The 19378-nt window shown below is 40.9% G+C and overlaps 1 protein-coding gene and 1 non-coding gene across 7 annotated transcripts; one reads left to right on the top strand and one right to left on the bottom strand.

The window, feature by feature from the left end:
• Positions 1-9990: 9990 nt before the first annotated feature.
• On the top strand, positions 9991-10097 carry LOC137965131 (small nucleolar RNA R71). The gene has a single exon (XR_011116012.1). It is a non-coding gene; the product is annotated as a small nucleolar RNA R71 (small nucleolar RNA).
• A 5539-nt stretch (positions 10098-15636) lies between these two features.
• On the bottom strand, positions 15637-18449 carry LOC137944844 (protein IQ-DOMAIN 13-like). 6 transcript variants are annotated; one of them, XM_068790616.1, is made up of 7 exons: positions 18204-18449; positions 17790-18065; positions 17513-17611; positions 17039-17419; positions 16707-16949; positions 16499-16633; positions 15637-16420 (listed from the first exon to the last, which is right to left on the bottom strand). In XM_068790616.1, exons 3-7 carry the CDS (start codon positions 17585-17587, stop codon positions 15761-15763), a joined length of 1494 nt encoding a protein of 497 aa, XP_068646717.1. In that variant the 5' UTR covers positions 17588-17611; positions 17790-18065; positions 18204-18449; the 3' UTR covers positions 15637-15760. The 6 variants fall into 6 exon arrangements, with proteins under 6 accessions (XP_068646717.1, XP_068646726.1, XP_068646732.1 ...); XM_068790625.1 differs by having other exon boundaries at positions 17790-18038; XM_068790631.1 differs by having other exon boundaries at positions 17790-18034.
• Positions 18450-19378: the final 929 nt, after the last annotated feature.

The following is a 19378-nucleotide window of genomic DNA, read 5'->3' as shown; positions in this document are numbered from 1 at the left end:
TTGATCTAATATGAAACCAAGTTTCGTGCAAAAAATATGCTATTCCAGCAGTTCAATTTTGATCAACGGTGAAGGTAAATCCCCGCTCATTACCTCTCATTTTGCCATCACGTTCACCTAACCCATTGCCTTGTCGGGCGCCCCGCCTTAGCCATCCATCACCATTGCCTTGCCTCTTCCCATCGTTCTCCGTTTGCCATTCATGGAGAGCCTCTTCCTAGATTTCACTACCACTCACCTCTTATTCAAAAATCCTTCTCAATCGCCTCTCATTCCCTCCCATACAGCGTCTCCATTGCCATTGCCGTTCACCGGACCTCACCTCACCTCTTATTTGCATTCATCTTGTGGGAAGATGGGCCCAAGACCAAGGAAGACCAACATATCCAAGACTATTGTAAGATGACCTACACGACCAAGGAAGACCCACATATCTAAAAGTATTATAAGATTGGCCAAACGACAAAGGAAGCTAACATATCTAAGAGTATTGTAAGATGGGCCTGAGCCCATAAGAAGTAGGATCCACCATGATTACTAGGAACTGACATCCTTATCACATAAGTTGGAAGATCAAGCAGGACTCACAAAGATAACCCCAAGCTGTTTGGAAGATCAAGGACTCACATAGATAACCATGAGCTGGTTAGAAGATCGAGTGGGACCCACAAAGATAACCACGAGTTGACATTTTTATCTTATGGTCACGTCCTCATAAAAGAGTTTTAGTTTGAGCTATGTTATCTTCTATTTATATTGAGTTATTTTATTATGCTAGGACTTATCTTTAAGTGTTAGAGTTTGGGTGTAATTGGGACAAAGGTAGTTTTATTGTAATTGGACTCGGCTACCTTCCTTTATTATAAATAGAGGTTCATGTACTCTGATTATAATAAGTCAATGAAGTATGTCTCTTTTCCTTAAATTCAACACATCTTTCTCCCACCCGACTGTTCGCCTTTCATTCCCTTTTTTCTCCTGCTCAACCATTCGTCGTTGCCTCTCATTTGCTCTCTCTCACTCTCGTTGTTCACTGTTCATTCCCTCTTCCTCAAAAAACCCTCTCAGTTGCCTCTCATTCCTTCCTACCCAACACTCTCCATCGCCATTTGCCATTCACCAGCCCTAACCTATTCCTCAAAAAAGAAAATCCATCTCACTTTTAGTCGCCTCTCATTCCCAACGACACCTCTCATTCCCTCCTGCCTAACCCTCACAAACTTGGTCAAAAGCAATGATTGGTAGTGATTGCTATTTGGTGTCCTTCTAATGGAAGAAGATATCTCTTTCAAGGTTGATCAACTCATGTGTATCGTTGAGGTGATTCACTATCCCTATTTGATTTATTTCATTTCACCCACTTGTTGTTCAACCAATATCACATGTCTCTTTGTTCCTGCTTGTTAGAAGATGGGCTCCAGCTCACACGAAGGAAGACCCACATATCTAATAATGTTGTAAGATGGGTCACACGACCAAGGAAGGCCCACATATATAAGGTAAAACATGTATTGGAAGATGGGCCCAAGCCCACACGACCAAGAAAGCCCACAACCGAAGATGGGCCCAAACCCATAAGAAGTGGGACCCACCATGATAACCATGAGATGACATCCTTATCACATAAGTTAGAAGATTAAGTGGGACCCACAAAGATAGCCATGAGCTGGCATCCTTATCATGATCACGTGCTACAGAAGATTTTTAGTTTAAAGGAATTTTTAATCAGGTTAATCTTCTATTTATTGTGGGTTATTTAATTATGATAAGACTTATCTTTAAGTGTTGGAGTTTGGGTATAATTGGGACAAAGGTAGTTTTATTGTAATTGGACTCTACTACTAATGTGAAATTTAATTACATTGGCTTTTATACCTCTCAAGCGTACGAATCGTTCATGTAATCTAGGGGGAAGCGAGGGTCATATCCACAGGGAGGACTGAATTTTGTGTATTCTTCTGTCAACTAGCCTAACCAAATATGATGAATTAATCTGAACTAAACACTGATTATATCCTAAATTATCAAACAATGATCTAATTAACTACTTGCACAATAGGAAACCTCAACTCTGGATTTTATCGTGATTCGTGGCTCTCTCGATTGCCACGTAACCACGAATCCGGATTCTCAATCCTTGCGTCTAGCCTCTCTCGGGCGCCTAGAGTTAAGGACAGATATCAGATTATAATACCAAAATCCAACCTAAATTATAATCCTGCCCAAACTAGCTAATTACTCATAAAATTCGGAAAACAAATATTCGATAAACATCAATTCTCAAATCAAATTTAATAAGCATTCAAAACCTAAGTTCAAACTATAGGAAACTAATTAAATTACAAAATGATGAATTACTCCCCTTCTTCTTCCTCTCGCTCAGGCAGCAATTCAGTTCTCACGGTTGCTGCGATTTCAAGAAATTAAGGGTTTCGGGTTGCAAGAGCGAGCGGCAGGAAGTGGAGACGACGCCGACGAAGAGGAATTGAAATCCTCCGAGGGAGGTGGTACGGCGGAAGACAGAATGGAAGCAAAATTCTCTGACCGGCTCTCTCGAGTCTCGGTCGAACTAGGTTCGAGAAGTGGTCAAAAATGCGTAATCGACGCCGGAGGATGGTTGGAATGTGGAATCGACGCCGGAGGAGCCCTCTCGGGTCATCTCTTGGCCTGGCAAGCAGAAAATGGCAGTGTCAAACTCTCTGCGATGGAGACTCTCACGAGCTCTCCTCGAGTCTGTTCTCGGTTGCCGGACGGCAGTGGACGACGGTGGGGCGGCGAACGACGACAGGAGGGAGCCCTCTCGAGTCTCTCTTCTTTTGGTCGGTGGCCGGCTTGAGACTCTCTTGAGCTCTCTTCCCCCTTCCCCCTCAAATCGATTTCGCCCTAAAAATACTTCTCCCTTTCACTAATGGCATTTCTGTAAATATCTCCTTCTCCACACAAAATTCTCCTAAAATTCCATAATTGAATCCATAAAAATCATTTCAGGAAGAAATAAACCCTAAAAGCAATGAAATATAATTCAGAAGAGAAAAATATGCAATATAAGTAGTGATTAATGCCAAATTCAATAAATGCACGTTTCATTTGAAAACCGATAAATAACCACCTATAACACAATTAAAAGGGTTATTCTATTATAATTAACCTAGTTCTCATGTCAGAATCTAGCATCTATCACACCCCCAAACCTAAATCTTTGCTAGTCCCAAGCAAAACAACAACATAACCAAAATTAATCTTAGGAAAACAAAATGCCACTTTCATAGGGAACACTATTGCATTTAGCGTATGCAACAAGCCGTTAAACCCCTACTTTACGGTAGTGGACGAGTTGTGTCTCGTGAGGGTTTGCATGGAATTCATCCACAAAATTCATCTAAATCAACAATATAAAAAGAAAAGTGAAGAAAATCTACTCCTCATTAGCATATGACTAACACTTAGTATCGTAAAATGTCTGAAAATCATTTGAAACTCTGCTCAATTTGAAAACCTGTGTAAAATATAACACATTATCAATCCAAATACACTCACGGGTACTCCACGTGAACCAATGTGACCCATAACCAATTACTTTAACAGAACAAAGAGGCAACAGATAACAATAAAATTCTGGTCACATCATAATTAAGAGAAAATAGTAGAGTAAACCTGTTGTCTAACAATCTCACAAAAGAAGTATACATATTTCAATCTTGACTTGCAACTTCTTTCAACTTACAATTCATCATCAAAGTTAAGGAAACTCATTGCTTCCATATTTAAACCCATTTTTCACTATTACCAGCATAATTTTTTTTCACTGAATACTTTTGGTATTACCACCATTTTGTATTCGTCCTCACTACACATGCACTTAGTTTTTAAGTAACCAACTATTCTGGTGCATGTCCCTGTTTTAAGTAACCGACTGTTCCGGTGCATGTCCCTGGGTTTGCCCAGGCTGTTTCTGAGGTTATCTGTCTTTTTCAAGCAAGAGCGTTTTCATCTGCATTCATACATTACAACAAAGAATTTCACAGAGATATAAAAAAGAATAAGATCAAATAGGCATACAAGACTATTCAGACTAACATAGATCAACACTAGATTTACATGTTCTCTTTTGCAACTAAGTTCCAAGTCTAATACAATAGTAAGTTATCCCACTGAATTCTCATGGATCACAACAAATGATATCAGATTTCTAATATGCATATTCTACACAGTTTTACAAAAAAAAAAAAAATTGAAACACATTTGAGAAACTTATTTTAACTCTACTAAAGTTAACCACATACTAAGGGGAGTAATTTGAAAACCACGAACAAAAATCAAAAGAAAATCATTACTAAGACATAAAAGAGCGCCACCCCACCCCCACCCCCCCCCCCCCCCCCCCCCCAAAACCTAAACCTGACATTGTCCTCAATGGGGAAAAGTTAAAACACCAGAACGACTACAAAAAGGAATAATAGCTAAAGAATAATAAAACTCATGGAAACCACATGCTCCATGGGCACACAAGAAGTAAAGCAAAGCCAAACTAGTGTAAGGAAAAGAGATATCAACAAACACCCCCAAACCTAGAGCATGACACATCATCAAACAAACCAACTAACAATCACTAAAATATCTGATTATACTCTAGTTGATTCACAGCTTAGCTGGTTATACTCCAACATAGTAAGGGTTAAGTTCCCTCAGGGCTCCTAAATCCATAGGTGGGACCATATGTGTTTGGTCATCAACAATAATACCGAAGAATCAATAAAGACCCCCAAGAATGATACATAGTCTCCCTCCAAGAAGGTTTACTTGTAGCAGCCGTACCCGTAGGTAATCATCCGTAGGTGAAACCGCTATCCCACATCACACTTCGAAGAAATCTCCATGTGACTGGCCACTGAAGGTAGCACGAATCACGCATTGAACACAAGTCCTTGAGTTACTCACCATAAGGTTTTCATTCAATACTTCAAGTTTGAACTGGTCAATCCCAGAACGGTTGTTTGAGTATAGACCTCTCAAACTAGGGACCAAAAGTCTGGTCATCGACTACCAGAACCATTTACGTTCTCAGCCGGCAAGAGCCAAACATCGCCGGGGGACCTCCAATCAATCAAGACCAGAGTACACCAAAGGTTATCCCAATAAGAATGAATAAACCAAAAATAAAAACTGTAATGTACAAAGGGATAGAAACATGGGGATTGCCCACAATGTGCTAAGTTTATAGTCGTAAGCAAGACTCTGACGCAGTCAAGATGAATGGACAGGTTCCTCCAAGAAAATCACCATCACCTCCTCCGGTGTGGGGACATTCTCAAGATACGGTTTGACCCTCTGGCCGTTAACTTTGAAGACCTACCCGTCTTCGTGATTGCGGATATCAACAATGCCATGAGGAAACACCTATGTAACCTCAAATGGACCTGACCACCTGGATCTCAACTTCCCTGGAAACAAGTGCAATCGTGAGTTATAAAGTAAAACATTCTGCCCAACAGTAAAAGACTTGCAAAAAGTAGATTTATCATGTATAAGCTTTGTCCGCACCTTATACAGTTTGGTATTCTCATAAGCATCATGGCGTATCTCCTCCAACTCATTCAATTGCAATTTCCTCTCCTTACCCGCTTGAGCCAAATCAAAATTCAAAGCCTTAATGGCCCAATAAGCTCTAGGCACAAACTCAACAGGTAGATGACATGCTTTGCCAAATACTTGGCGAAATGGAGACATCCCAATAGGAGTCTTATAAGCGTTTCAAAAGGCCCATAAAGCATCGTCCAATCGAGTGGACCAATCTTTCCTATCAAAGCGAACCGACGTCTCCAAAATCGGTTTGATCTCCCAATTAGAGATTTCCACTTGACCACAAGTTTGCGGGTAGTACGGAGTGGACACCCAATGAGTGATGGAGTATTTCTTCAACAAGGTCGCAAATGCTCTGTTACAAAAATGAGATCCCCCATCACTGATGATCGCTCTCGGGGTACCAAACCGATTAAAGATGTTTTCTTTTAAAAACTTTACCACCACTTTTTGATCATTTGTCTTACATGTAATAGCTTCAATCCATCTAGAGACATATTCAATAGCAACAAGGATGTACTGATAGCCGAACGAGACAAGAAAAGGACCCATGAAGTCAATACCCCACACATCAAACAATTCAACAATAAGAATGGGGTTAAGAGGCATCATGTTCTTCCTAGACAAACAACCAGTCTGTTGGCATCTATCACACACACAACAAAACTCATGGGCGTCTCTAAATAATGAAGTCCAATAGAAACCACATTGCAAGACTTTAGCCGTGGTCTTTCTAGCACCAAAATGTCCACCACATGCATGGGAATGACAAAATTCAAGAATGTTGGCAAAGTCTTGCTCAGGTACACAACGCCTAATGACTTAGTCTGTACACACCTTAAACAAATAAGGGCCATCCCAAAAAAAATGTTTGACTTGGGAAAATAATTTCAACCGATCTTGTTTACTCCAATAATCAGGAATCTTACGAGTTACAAGATAGTTGACTATGTCAGCAAACCAAGGCAACTGGGATACTTGGAGAAGTTGTTCATCAGGGAAGGAATCATTTAAAGGAAGGGATCCTTCCTGAGGTGCTACACAAATCCTTGATAGATGATCAGCAACTACATTCTCACAACCCTTCTTATCTCGAATCTCAAGGTCAAATTCTTGCAATTGTAAGATCCATCTAATCAAGCGAGGTTTAGTGTCCTTGATGGATAATAAGTACTTCAAAACAGAATGATCAGTGAACACTATAACCTTTGACCCTAACAGATATGATTTGAATTTATTCAAGGCAAACACAACAGCTAGCAACTCCTTCTCAGTGGTAGTATAATTCAATTGAGCATCATGAAGAGTGCGACCAACATATTGAATGACACAAGGAATTTTATCCGCCTTTTGCCCCAAAACTACCCCCAATGCATAATCAGAGGCATCGCATATCAACTCAAAAGGCAAAGACCAAGTAGGGGGTTGGACAATGGGTGCAGTGGACAAATATTTCTTCAGTGTCTCAAAAACATGAATACAGGCATCATCAAAGGCAAAAGCAACCTCTCGAGCAAGAAAATTCGTCAAAGGACGAGAAATTTTGCTAAAGTCCTTAATGAAACGCCTATAGAACCTAGCATGGCCAAGGAAAGAATGCACCCCCTTCACAGAAGTAAGTGGTGGCAGATTGGCAATTTGGTCAACCTTGGCTTTGTCAACTTCTATACCTCGCTCAGACACTACATGTCCTAAAACAATTCGTTCTTTTACCATGAAGTGGCATTTCTCCCAATTCAAGACTAAATTGGACTTAATGCAACGGGACAATACGAGTGAAAGATTGTGCAAACAAGTCTCAAAGCTAGAGCCAAACACAGAAAAGTCATCCATAAAGACCTCTAAAACGTCACCAATCATGTCAGAAAAGATACTCATCATGCACCATTGGAAAGTGGCAAGCGAATTGCATAAACCAAAAGGCATGCATCTGTAAGCAAAGGTGCCAAACAGATACGTGAATGTGGTATTTTTCTGGTGTTCCGGAGCAATGGGAATTTGATTGTAGCCGGAGTATCCATCTAAGAAGCAATAAAAACTGTGGCCGGCCAATCACTCTAGCATCTGATCAATGAAAGGTAGTGGGAAGTGATCCTCCCTAGTGGCGGAATTAAGTTTTCTATAGTCAATACAGACACGCCACTTGGTGGTAGTTCTTGTGGGAATCAATTCACGACTCTCATTTTTCATTATCGTTATCCCCCCTTTCTTAGGGATAACTTGAATTGGACTCACCCAGGTGCTATCAAAAATAGGGTAAATGATGCTTGACACAAGCAACCTGATGACTTCGCCTCTCACAACCTCTTGCATATGGGGATTTAACCTACGTTGCATCTCACATGAGGCTTTAGTCCCCTCATCCAAATGACTACAATGCATGCATATGGAGGGGCTAATCCCTTTTAAGGCGTCAAGAGTCCACCCCAACTCATCTCTGTGTGCTTGTAAAACTTCAATCAATTGTTCCTCCTGCTTAGTACTCAAATCAGAGGCAATAATGACTGGCAATGAGTTCATGGGCCCCAAGAACGCATACTTCAACGTGGGAGGAAGTGGTTTAAGATCTAGCTTGGAAGTTTCAAGAGGTTTGTCCAAGTCAAGATGAAGATCATGTGGATGATCAGTTGTGACAACCTCATAAGGTTCTTCCAACAGAGATGCAGAACTGAGTAAAGAGTCAACCTCTCGGAAATATGTTTCCTCATCAAAATAGTCCATGTCTAAAGATGTTATGTAAGACTCAAAAGATTCAAGAGTGGATTCGTCATCAAGCATAATAGTCTCTATCCTAAATGTAGGACTCAGGTCATCAGACTCAAGTGGATGGTGCCCGTCATTAAACACATTCAACGAGACCTTAAAATTTCCAACTGACCACTTTTACAATGAATGACAACATTAGATGTGGCTAAGAAGGGACGTCCTAGGATGACAGGAATTTGGTTGGTCACATTGACTACTGGTTCTGTATCAAGAACAATGAAATCAACCGGGAACATAAATTTGTCCACTTTTATCAAAACATCTTCAACTATTCCTCGTGGTATCTTGACAGAACGGTCAGCCAGTTGAAGTGTGATGGGGGTAGGCTTCAATTCCTCCAAACCTAATTGCTGGTACACAAAGAAAGCAAGCAAATTCACACTTGCCCCTAAATCAAGAAAAACTCTCTGGATGGTATGTTCACCAATGACACATGAAATTGTGGGGCATCTAGGATCTTTAACTTTAGGAGGAGTGTTGTGCTTCATAATTGAGCTTACATTCTCAGTATGAAAGACCATTTTGTTAACATATTATTTTCTCTTCTGTGTACAAAGGTCTTTCAAAAATCGGGCATAAGCAGGGACTTGTCTAATATCATCAAGAAGTGGAATGTTAATGTGAACTTTACTAAACAGTTCCAACGTTTCATGCATGCTATCTCCTTTCCTAGGTGGGCCCGATAACCTCTGCGGATAAGGAGTTGGTGGGACTTGGTTAGGGATCTGCCTGGCTGTTGGTGGAGAACTTGGAGGTTCTTCACTCAATGATGTGTCCCCATTGTCATCCTTTGACTCCATAGACTTAGTGGTCCCTACCCCATTGTTCAACTCACGACCACTCCTAAGGGTGGTTATAGCTTTGGCTTGCTCGTGGTGGGGATTGGAACTCGACCCACTCGCATGTGTGCTTTTGGGGTTAGGAATGGTTTGACTTGGGAGTCTATTTTGTGCATGTTCACTCATGTGGCTGGCCAAATGACTCACTTGCATTTCAAGTTTAGCAATGGAGGACTGTGTATTTTGCATGAATAATTGAAGTGTATCCTCAAGTGAAGGTTTTTGTGGAATCAATGGTTGTTGAGTGAAGTGAGGGCGCGGAGCTTGGGGTTGAGTAAACCCTGGAGGACCCCCAACCTGTGGACCCTTGGACCATGAGAAATTTGGGTGCCTAGCCCAAACCGGATTATATGTTTCCAAAAAAGGATCGTTCCGGTTTGGTCTATGAAAATTCTGGACTGCATTCAAGTCCTCAATGAGCTCCGGGTAGGATGAACTAGATGGACACATTTGTGTGGGATGAGATGAACAAGAGCATATGGCACAGACAGTAGATGGGTTAGGTGCAGGTGAACTCTTTGACACCATAAAGGCATCAATTTTTCTAGTCAACCCCTCAATCTTGGCCATGAGCATGGGTGTTTCACTAACCTCGTAGAGACCCCCTATTTTGGCTTCATGGGATCTCCTATCAACATTAAATGACGAACCCCATTGCTGAGATTGATCACTCAACGTTTCAAAGAAGTCCCACGCGTCACTAGCACTCTTACCCATCAAACTCCTACCACTCGTTGCATCTACCATGGATCTAACCTGAGGTGTAAGACCTTGATAAAATTATTGCACTAAATGTCATTTCTCAAACCCATGATGCGGACACCTACGAATCAAATCCTTCCATTTCTCCCAAGCCTCATAAAAGTGTTCATCCTCCTGCTGCATAAAGTTGGAGATTTCTCTCCTGAGGGTTGTAGTTCTCTGAATGGGAAAGTACTTGGACAAAAATTTTATGACTAATGTGTCCCATGAAGTAATGTTGCCCACCTCTAAGGAATTAAGCCAAGACTTGGCCTTATCCTTAAGTGAAAATGGAAAATGTCTTAACCGGATAGAGTCATCTGAGAAATTTTGGAATTTGAAAGTCGCACAGATATCTAAGAATTCCTTGATGTGGTAATAAGGTTCCTCCTTCTCCAACCCATAGAATGTAGGGAGGAGTTGGATCACACCCGGTTTCAACTCATAACTGGCAGCAATAGTGGGTGGCAATATAATGCAAGAACGTGATGTGAAGTTGGATGGGATAGAATAATCTCTCAGGGCTCTACGGTCACCTGTTGCAGGTAACTGTAATGGTTCACCCTGATTGGCCATGGTAGATCCTAACTTGATCTGTAGTGTTTTCCTACAAATAAGTTCTACCTCTTCAACAAAGGGAGCTAATGGTTCACCTAGGGAGCGGCGCCCGTGCATAAAAACACAAAAAGAAACAAAACTAACTATCAAATTATGCTAACAAACTAACTACTGAAAATACGCACTAACTAGAAGAAATAAAAATAACTCCACACAAAATCATCAAGATAAAACAAAAACATAAAATTATGAAAGCAGAAAAATAAATCTAACCTAAGACCATGGAGAACAAAGAAATACACTTAATACGTGCCTCCCCGACAATGGCGCAAAAAACTTGATGTGAAATTTAACTACATCGACTTTTATACCTCGCAAGTGTACGAATCGTTCATGTATTCTAGCGGGAAGCAAGGGTCATATCCACAGGGAGGAGTGAATTTTGTATATTCTTCAGTCAACTAGCCTAACCAAATATGATGAATTAATCTGAACTAAACACTGATTATATCCTAAATTATCAAGCAATGATATAATTAACTACTTGTACAACAAGAAACGTCAACTCTGGATTTTATCGTGATTCGTGCCTCTCTCGAGTGCCACGTAACCACGAATCCGGATTCTCAATCCTTGCTTCTAGCCCTTCTCGTGTGCCTAGAGTTAAGGACAAAGATCGAATTATAATACCAGAATCCAACCTAAATTATAATCCTGCCCTAACTAGCTAATTACTCAGAAAATTTGGAAAACAAATATTCGATAAACATCAATTCTCAAATCAAATTTAATAAGCATTCAAAACCTAAGTTCAAACTATAGGAAACTAATTAAATTACAAAATGACAGATTACTCCCCTTCTTCTTGCTCTCGCTCAGGCAGCAATTCCGTTCTCACAGTTGTTGCGATTACCAGAAATTAAGGGCTTCAGGTTGCAAGAGCGAGCGACCGGAAGTGGAGACGACGCCGACGAAGAGGAATCGAAATCCCCTGATGGAGGTTGTGCGGTGGAAGTCGAAATGGAAGCGAAATCCTCTGACCGACTCTCTCGAGTCTCGGTCGGAGTAGGACTAGGCTCGGGAAATGGTCGAAAATGCATAATCGACGCCGAAGGAGCCCTCTCGGCTTGGCGAGCAGAAAATGGCAATGTCGAACTCGCCGAGACGGAGACTCTCTTGAACTCTCCTCGAGTCTGTTCTTGGTTGACGGACGGCGGTGGACGACGGTGATGCGCGGTGTACGACAGCTGGAGGGAGCCCTCTCGAGTCTCTATTCTTTCGGTCGACGATCGGCTTGAGATTCTCTCGAGCTCTCTTCTCCCTTCCCCTTCAAATCGATTTCGCCCTAAAAATACCTCTCCCTTTCACTAATAGCATTTCTATAAATATCTCATTCTCCACACAAAATTCTCCTGAAATTCCATAATTGAATCCATAAAAATCATTTAAGGAAAAATTAAACCCTAAAAGCAATGAAATATAATTCAGGAGAGAAAAATATGCAATATAAGCTGTGATTAATGCCAAATTCAATAAATGCACATTTCATTTGAAAACCGATAAATAACCACCTATAACACAATTATAAGGGCTATTCTATTATAATTAACCAAGTTCTCATGTCAGAATCTGACATCTTACAACTACCTTCCTTTATTGTAAATAGAGGTTAATGTACTCTGATTATAATAAGTCAATGAAGTATTTCTCTTTTCGATAAATTCAACATGGTATCAGAGCAGGTTCTATGAGTTGACGTGGTCAACCCACAGAGATAATGAAATCATTTCCTTAATCTATTACCTCTAGCAGTTTAGGTTTGTGTTTTTTTTTTTTCAGTCCCTACACCTGTAAGTCATATTATGTTTTTCACCGCTATATTGTTCTTCTATTAGTGAGAAAAATTTTGTTGCTTAATTCAAATCAAGTTTTGTGACTCGTGGCCAACTCTGTTTTTCCCGAACGTTGTCGTGGTTGCCAGTTCTACCTTGAGACTTGTCTGCGGCGGTGGAGACTGATAGGAGCCACTCTGTTCGACATTGTTGGCGAGGAAGACAAAGAGCTGGTTGTTCCATGGACAACCTCTCTATTCTGAACCGCTTGGATAAGACGACTCTGTAAGTTTGTTTTCTATTTATGGGCGGTGGATTATTTCCTCCGCCGAGAACTTCATTTCTGCCGAGAAGATAGGTGTTGATGCGAACCAGTGAACCAGCATACCGAGTCTTTTAGCAAGGGGGAGAAGAAGAAGTTCATTTGCCGAGCTATTTGGCACCGGCGTCGAAGAAGAAGAATAAGAAGAAGATTTGCGATTAAATTTTTTGGTTCTAAGTTTGCTCTATTTGGCACCGTTGCTGAAGAAGAAGATTGTTGTTTGGCGCCATTGCCAAAGAAGAAGAAGAAGATTTGGCCCCGTCAAAGACAATGACCACCGATCCCGCCAAATTATTACCAAGCTATCTGCTGTTCTTTCAAGTTATTCTGATGGATCCTTTATCGTCAGAGATCGACAGGGTTGTCGTCTCTGGTCTCCCTCTATGTTCGGAGCCATGACTGGTTTTCCACTTTGTTCGGAAGCGGGGAGGAAGACGACTGCCGATTTAAAATGTTTCTTAAGTTAAAGTAAACTTATTTGAACCAGCGCCAGGTCGGGCCTGTTTTGCTCAATCTAGACCTGGTTGAGTTAACCCAGTGGGCGGGCACCAAAACTCATTCTGTCAGCTCATCCAACTGGTTGGACCAACTCGGACCAAGTCAACCCGATCTGGGTCAACTCAGTGAGTCAAGTCAGACATGTCACACTCACTTTCTGCCTCGGTATACATGCCCAAGTTTTATACATATTTCTTCCATGACTCAGATTTATTGCTCTACTATTTGATTCGACGCGACTTGATATTTTTTCTATGGCTGAATTATTATTTTGAAGTATCGGCAGCTTATTCCTTGGTTAGTATATTTGTTGGTACAAATACTTGCATTGGAGTATTTCATGGATCATTATTTTGGTTCTTGTTATATATGTTGGAAGATGGTCATGTTATATGGGCCCAAACCTATTTCAGCTGCAACTATTGTGTCTCTTTGGATGAGACATTATTATTGAAGAAGAGGTGGCCTCAGTATATGTTACATCACCGTGATGGAGGAGTTTATTACTACATCCATTACCCATAAGGACAGATATATTATTTCACTGTGATGAAAGAGTTTATTACTAACTCTATGTTATACCCCCATGAATTGGCATTTATTACTTCTACCACTTGAGAGTTGTTGTTTTGTGGAGGGACATGGTGATGAAGGAGTTTTTATTACACTTCTGAACAACATATAGACCCACTACCTACATTAATAGGAGTGACAGAAGATAGGAGTGTGCCGAACATCTAGCATAAGTTATTTGACTGGATTATGGATCAATGTCATACTGTTTGAGGTAATTTTACTCTTACTTATTTTATGCCAGTTGGACCTCATGATTGAGAGCACCAACATGAGGGGGAGTGTTGGAAGATATAGAGGACTACTATTTTATACATCATTTGTAGCAAACTGGGAATTCATGATATTCTCTCCCCCCCAGCTTGAAGGGGGAGGGTTGGAAGATGGGCTCCAGTCCACACGACCAAGGAAGGCCCACATACCTAAGATGGGCCCAAACCCATAAGAAGTGGACCCACCATGATAACCACGAGATGACATCCTTATTACACAAGTTGGAAGATCAAATGGGACCCACAAAGATAGCCACGAGCTGGCATCCTTATCATGATCACCTGCCACAAAAGAGTTTCAGTTTAAAGGAGTTTTAGTCAGGTTAATCTTTTATTAATTGTGGGTTATTTAATTATGATAGGACTTATCTTTAAGTGTTAGAGTTTGGGTGTAATTGGGACAAAGATAGTTTTATTGTAATTGGATTCTATTGTGCTTCCTCTATTGTAATTAGTGATCAATATTTGCTAATGATCGATTAACCAAAAGTGCATATGCCAAAAATATAAAGTATGATTGATCATCCAAAATATGACCAATTTATGCTATAAAGCAAGATTGATCGATCTAATTGGACTGATCGATCAATACTATCCAGGAAAACCAATTTCTTTTTGATTGATTAATCTTCCTCTGAGAATGGTTAATCATATAGAAATTTGCCAACGAGGGACATAAAGCCTAATTGGTCATAAGAAGATCATTGATCGATCATACTTGCAATGTATTACTAGAGGGAATTTTGATTGATCAATCATACCATGTACATTAATCGATCAACTTAAAATGTTAGACCGAACGGGAAGATATCGATTGACCATACCATCGATCAATAAGTCACATTTTAACCAAAAAAAAAAAAAAAATAGGTGTTATACTTGATTAATCGATCAACCACTTTACACTGATTGATCAATGTAAACTCAACTTTTTGCTTCGCAAACGGATACAAAACGACTAGTTTGGCTTGGAGAACTTATAAATACTCTATCAAACCTCATATTGAGAACGGGCCTTTATCGGTACACAAGCTTTTATTTTCAATCCTTGACAAATCTTCCTAAAGTACATTCTTGAGAAAGAGTGAGTCATGCATTGGAAAAGTCCTTTTTTTTTTTCTCATATCATCTCCATTGCATACACATTAGACAAACTCCAACATTTTACATTGTGCTACAAAGGTTGGAAGTTTGGATCTCTTAAGGAAAAAGTTTCTCTCCAATCGATAAAGGGTGAAATTTTTACCTTTCTTTTGTATTTTGTTTTGAGATAAGTTCATTTAGAACTTGATTAAGTTTAGCTAGAATTTAACCAATCTCTTAGGGAGATTATCTTGTAATTGTGTATTTGAGTAACATGTGGCTTAAAAAGAGCCGAAATCTCTTTGATGTAAATTCTAACTAATAGAGCTCGACCCGGGCAATGAATACCAATAGGGAAATGATCGATAATAAAATATTTGATGTCAACTTTTGTGGTCTTCTTCTCTAATCATATAGAGAGGAAAAGGAGAGCCATTTCTCCATTAATATGTGTTTTACTAATCTTTTTCTTATAATTGACTAGAATATAGTCTCATTGCTAATACATTTCACAATGATTTTAATAATTAGTTGAAGAGATTTTAATAATTATTAAAAGTGCTCATAAGATATATAATGATTTTGTATCACTCTTCACTTAATTAATATTATTATTACATGTATGATAAACCAATAACACAAACTCCTCAATCAAATCATACCACTCAATTGACCAAAAAAACCAAAAACTCACACTCACTTAAACCGGAATGGTTTGCTCCCAACTGCAGCAGGCAGTGACACGGTCGAATCCACACTCACATTTCCGATCGAGTGTATGGCTTCGGGGGTGCCACCCTTCAACTTTGACCCGGAATCCGAGCCGGAGAAAAACGACATCCCTTTGCTCCATCTGATGGAGCCGATGCTTTGGCCCAGTGCAAATGTCATCCTCTTCTTGGTCTTACCACTCGGCGTCGACGTTGATCTCTCGTTCAGGTTACTTTGGGCCCTCGCCTTCGCCTTCGCCGACTCCGTTGGCGCCATGTAGTTGGGCTCCGAGAAGGGCGGGCAGCTCGTCAAGCTCTCGTCGTCTCTCAATGGCGTCCTCGCCGAGACTTCGGTCCTGCTGACCTTACTGCCGATGATATTCTTCAGCGGCCTGGATCTCGGCGCCGGAGACGATCTCAGCGATTTGGGTGTCCCGGATTCTAAGGTCACCAGGACCTGTTTGGGTGTTCTTTGGTAGGTGGGTGTCCGGCTCGGAGTATGGACCTTGGTAGGGGTACGTCCAGGGGCGTCCGCCGGTGTAGGTGTTGGCACGTGCCTCTCCACCCAGTTCCACAACCAGGGTTGCCCCCCGGACCTGATCTCCATTAACGCAGCGTGGGCAGTTTTAGGGGTGGCCTTCCACAGCTGAAAATTCATGGGAGAGAAGAAGTTTGATCATGGATGCCCTGGAGAATAAGCATGGATACGATCACAAGGGTATACCTGGTGAGAGTAAGCATAAGCCAATTGCCTCTCTCTCTTGATGACAGCCCCCACCTTCCTCTGCAGCCTCGCCTCTCTTTCCTCTTTCGTCAGAACGCTGTCATCCCACTCTTGGTCTTGATCGTCCTTCTCGGACTGCAACAGGAGTTAGGAAGCGTTTAAGTAGAGCTGAAAGAGATAACAGAAAGAGAAAGAATTGGTTTCTTACATGAGGAGTTGGGCACCATTTGCCCAAGTTACTGTCCTGGTCGTTGTCACTCTTTTGTAGAGTCTGGCGTTGCTGAGCCTGGCTTTCCATCATCTGCACCCTTCGAGAATGAATTTGCGACTGAACTCTCACAACCTGTTGCATGCATTTCATGGCCTTCATCGTCTGGCGCTTCACGCTTTGCCCTCTCATCACTCCCTGTAGCCTCATCAGACCCTTCAGAGCTCTGTAGCTCCTCCTGGCCTGTTCCACATATACCAAGTAAAATCATCCACAAACAGGAACACAATAGCTATGCTTCAATTTTTTCAATGTAGTCTCCTTCTTCTTACCGAGTAACCTCTATACGCAGTCTGAATCCTGATGGCTGCAAGGACGAGATGGAGATTAGGTTTAGGTCCGGGACTGTAATTCGCTGGCTTATTCGCTGGCTTGGGCTGATAAACATTTGGGGGAGTAACGAACGGCTTCTCCTCCACTTTTGAGGGCAAGCTACGATGGCTTTGGGGATCCCTGGAGGAGAAAGACGGTGTCCGTTGGTGGTCCCTCGTGGGCAGGTCAAGCAACGTTTGGTTCTCCCTCTCTGCATCTCCCAGTATCTTCTCAATGCTGCTGGGCTCTCTGTAGAGAGGGATGAAGGAATTGGTCTCTCCAGGCTTTAATTTTCCTATGCCCCACTTATTTCTTTCCTTTGACGCTCTCTTGTTCGTCCCCTGCAGTCAGAGTATGCTAACAGATTATCAAAATCGTAATCAGCATGGTCTCTGAACCGGTGAAATATTTTTAAGGTTTCTGCTCCGACTTACATGACCAAATTTTTCTCTGGAATTGGGAGCGAACACCCTTTTTATTGCAGAAAACCAACTTCCTGTCTTACCCATGATCCGAGCATTACTGAATCAAACCTGAAATTAAGAAGATGAGAGAGAACAATCGGAGAACCAGATCAAAATTCAGCCTTTTCCCTTCAAGAATACTAGCTTGTGCAAGAACTTGATCGATCTAATCAAAACATGCTTATAACACATATGAATGATAAACCTAAAGGAAAGCATGAAAGTTCAAGGGAAAGCTAGGTAGTACCTTTGTCTCAGAACTTGGAATTTTTACAGAAGCGGTTCAGTTTAGATGGCCTGCAGAACCTGTCTGCGTACCCAGAAATCAAATTATATCCCCTTGGATGGTTAATCAAATCAAAACCTGTCCGCGGCAAAGAAGAAGATAAAGTTGGACCAACGAATCAGCACCCAAATCCCAATGTTTTCTTTCGAGCAAGATTGGTCATGGTTTTCATCAACCTCAACTAGTACAAATCTCGTTCAACAGAGCTTCCTTCAGTTCAGGTTAAAATCATACGAACTATATCATAAACATCGAAGTTACCAACAGACGATCAGAAGCATCTTTACCATGAAAAAATAAATAAAAACCAAACATCCAGCACCCAGAAGCAACAAAAATGAAGAAACAGAGGGAAATCCACCGGAGAATCAATACCTAAGGCAATCACGAAGCTTCCAAGTTCCAACCCTCTCACTTCCTACACAAAAGGGGAGAGGAAGGAGAGTAAAAAGAATCTTCTTATCGCCCCATCTCTCATCCCTCTCCTCTACCAACCCAACGGCTTTCCACCTTCGTTTCCTCAAAGTCCTGGCATCTTTAGATCCTCTCCCCGACCCTCCTCTGCATCTGGTTCTTCTTTGGAAGGAGTAAGTTTACTTTTTCCCTCGTTCCCCTTTTGGTCTTTTTAGTGCGGAGGATTGGTCCTGACTCCTGATGATGAATAGGGTGGTGGCCACTTTCTCACTCCAGGACCCCAACCAACTTTACTTGACTGGAAAGCCTTCTTAGCCAGGAATTATACTTTGAAAAAAGTTTAGGTCGATTCCCATTGCTTAAAATATTATCATAAATGTTAGGGTAGAAATATTAGGAAGAGTGGGGATAACTACCATGTTGAAAAACACAGACCTTTGTCACCATCTGCCTTCCTCATTGAATTTTCCCTCAATCCTATCCTTGTAATCACACAGGTGTTTGTTTTAGAGAGAGAAAGATAAATTATATTTGGAGTGTTGCTTATAAGTCACTGAAAAAGAGCGGTTTAAAGGGAAAGTTGGCCATCAAGTGTAGCGTTTAACTGATGTTAGTTGTGTCCACTCTAGAATTCCAACTACTTAATTGTCTGCACTGTCTTTTTTAATCCTAATTCACTGCAGCTTCAATCAGATATGGGTTTTCAGATTTGTAAAAATGAATTTATTTAAATCAATCATGGGTTTGTGGGACTGCAATTACTGGCAATGGGATCAGACAAGAGTAAGATGGAAACAAATGACATTCTCTCAACAATAGCAACTCCTCAACTAATGCGATGACACCTTCTTTTCCCTCATTAGCTTCTCATTGGTGATAATTGACAACCCTCTACTTTTGCTCGGAATGGAAATGAATGGTAGATTATGACGGATAAAATATATTTTTCTACCTCCCATAAGGGCCATCGGAAACCCTAGAAACAAAAACAAATTGACCATTATTATGCCCAAAAATAGTTAGTTAAAATGAGATAATGATCAAATTCTTTTTTTCACTAATTATTTTTAGAAATAATAAAGATAAAATTCTCATTTTCTTTTATTTTCTGTGGGGTTCCAAACAGACCCTAAGGA

Source organism: Aristolochia californica, unplaced genomic scaffold (genome assembly GCF_029961685.1).
Source record: "Aristolochia californica isolate CCGP_79_NKW_82.1479 unplaced genomic scaffold, dmAriCali1.0.hap1 SCAF_1, whole genome shotgun sequence".
Taxonomy (NCBI): Eukaryota; Viridiplantae; Streptophyta; class Magnoliopsida; order Piperales; family Aristolochiaceae; genus Aristolochia; species Aristolochia californica.
This window is presented reverse-complemented; position numbering and strand designations above follow the sequence as displayed.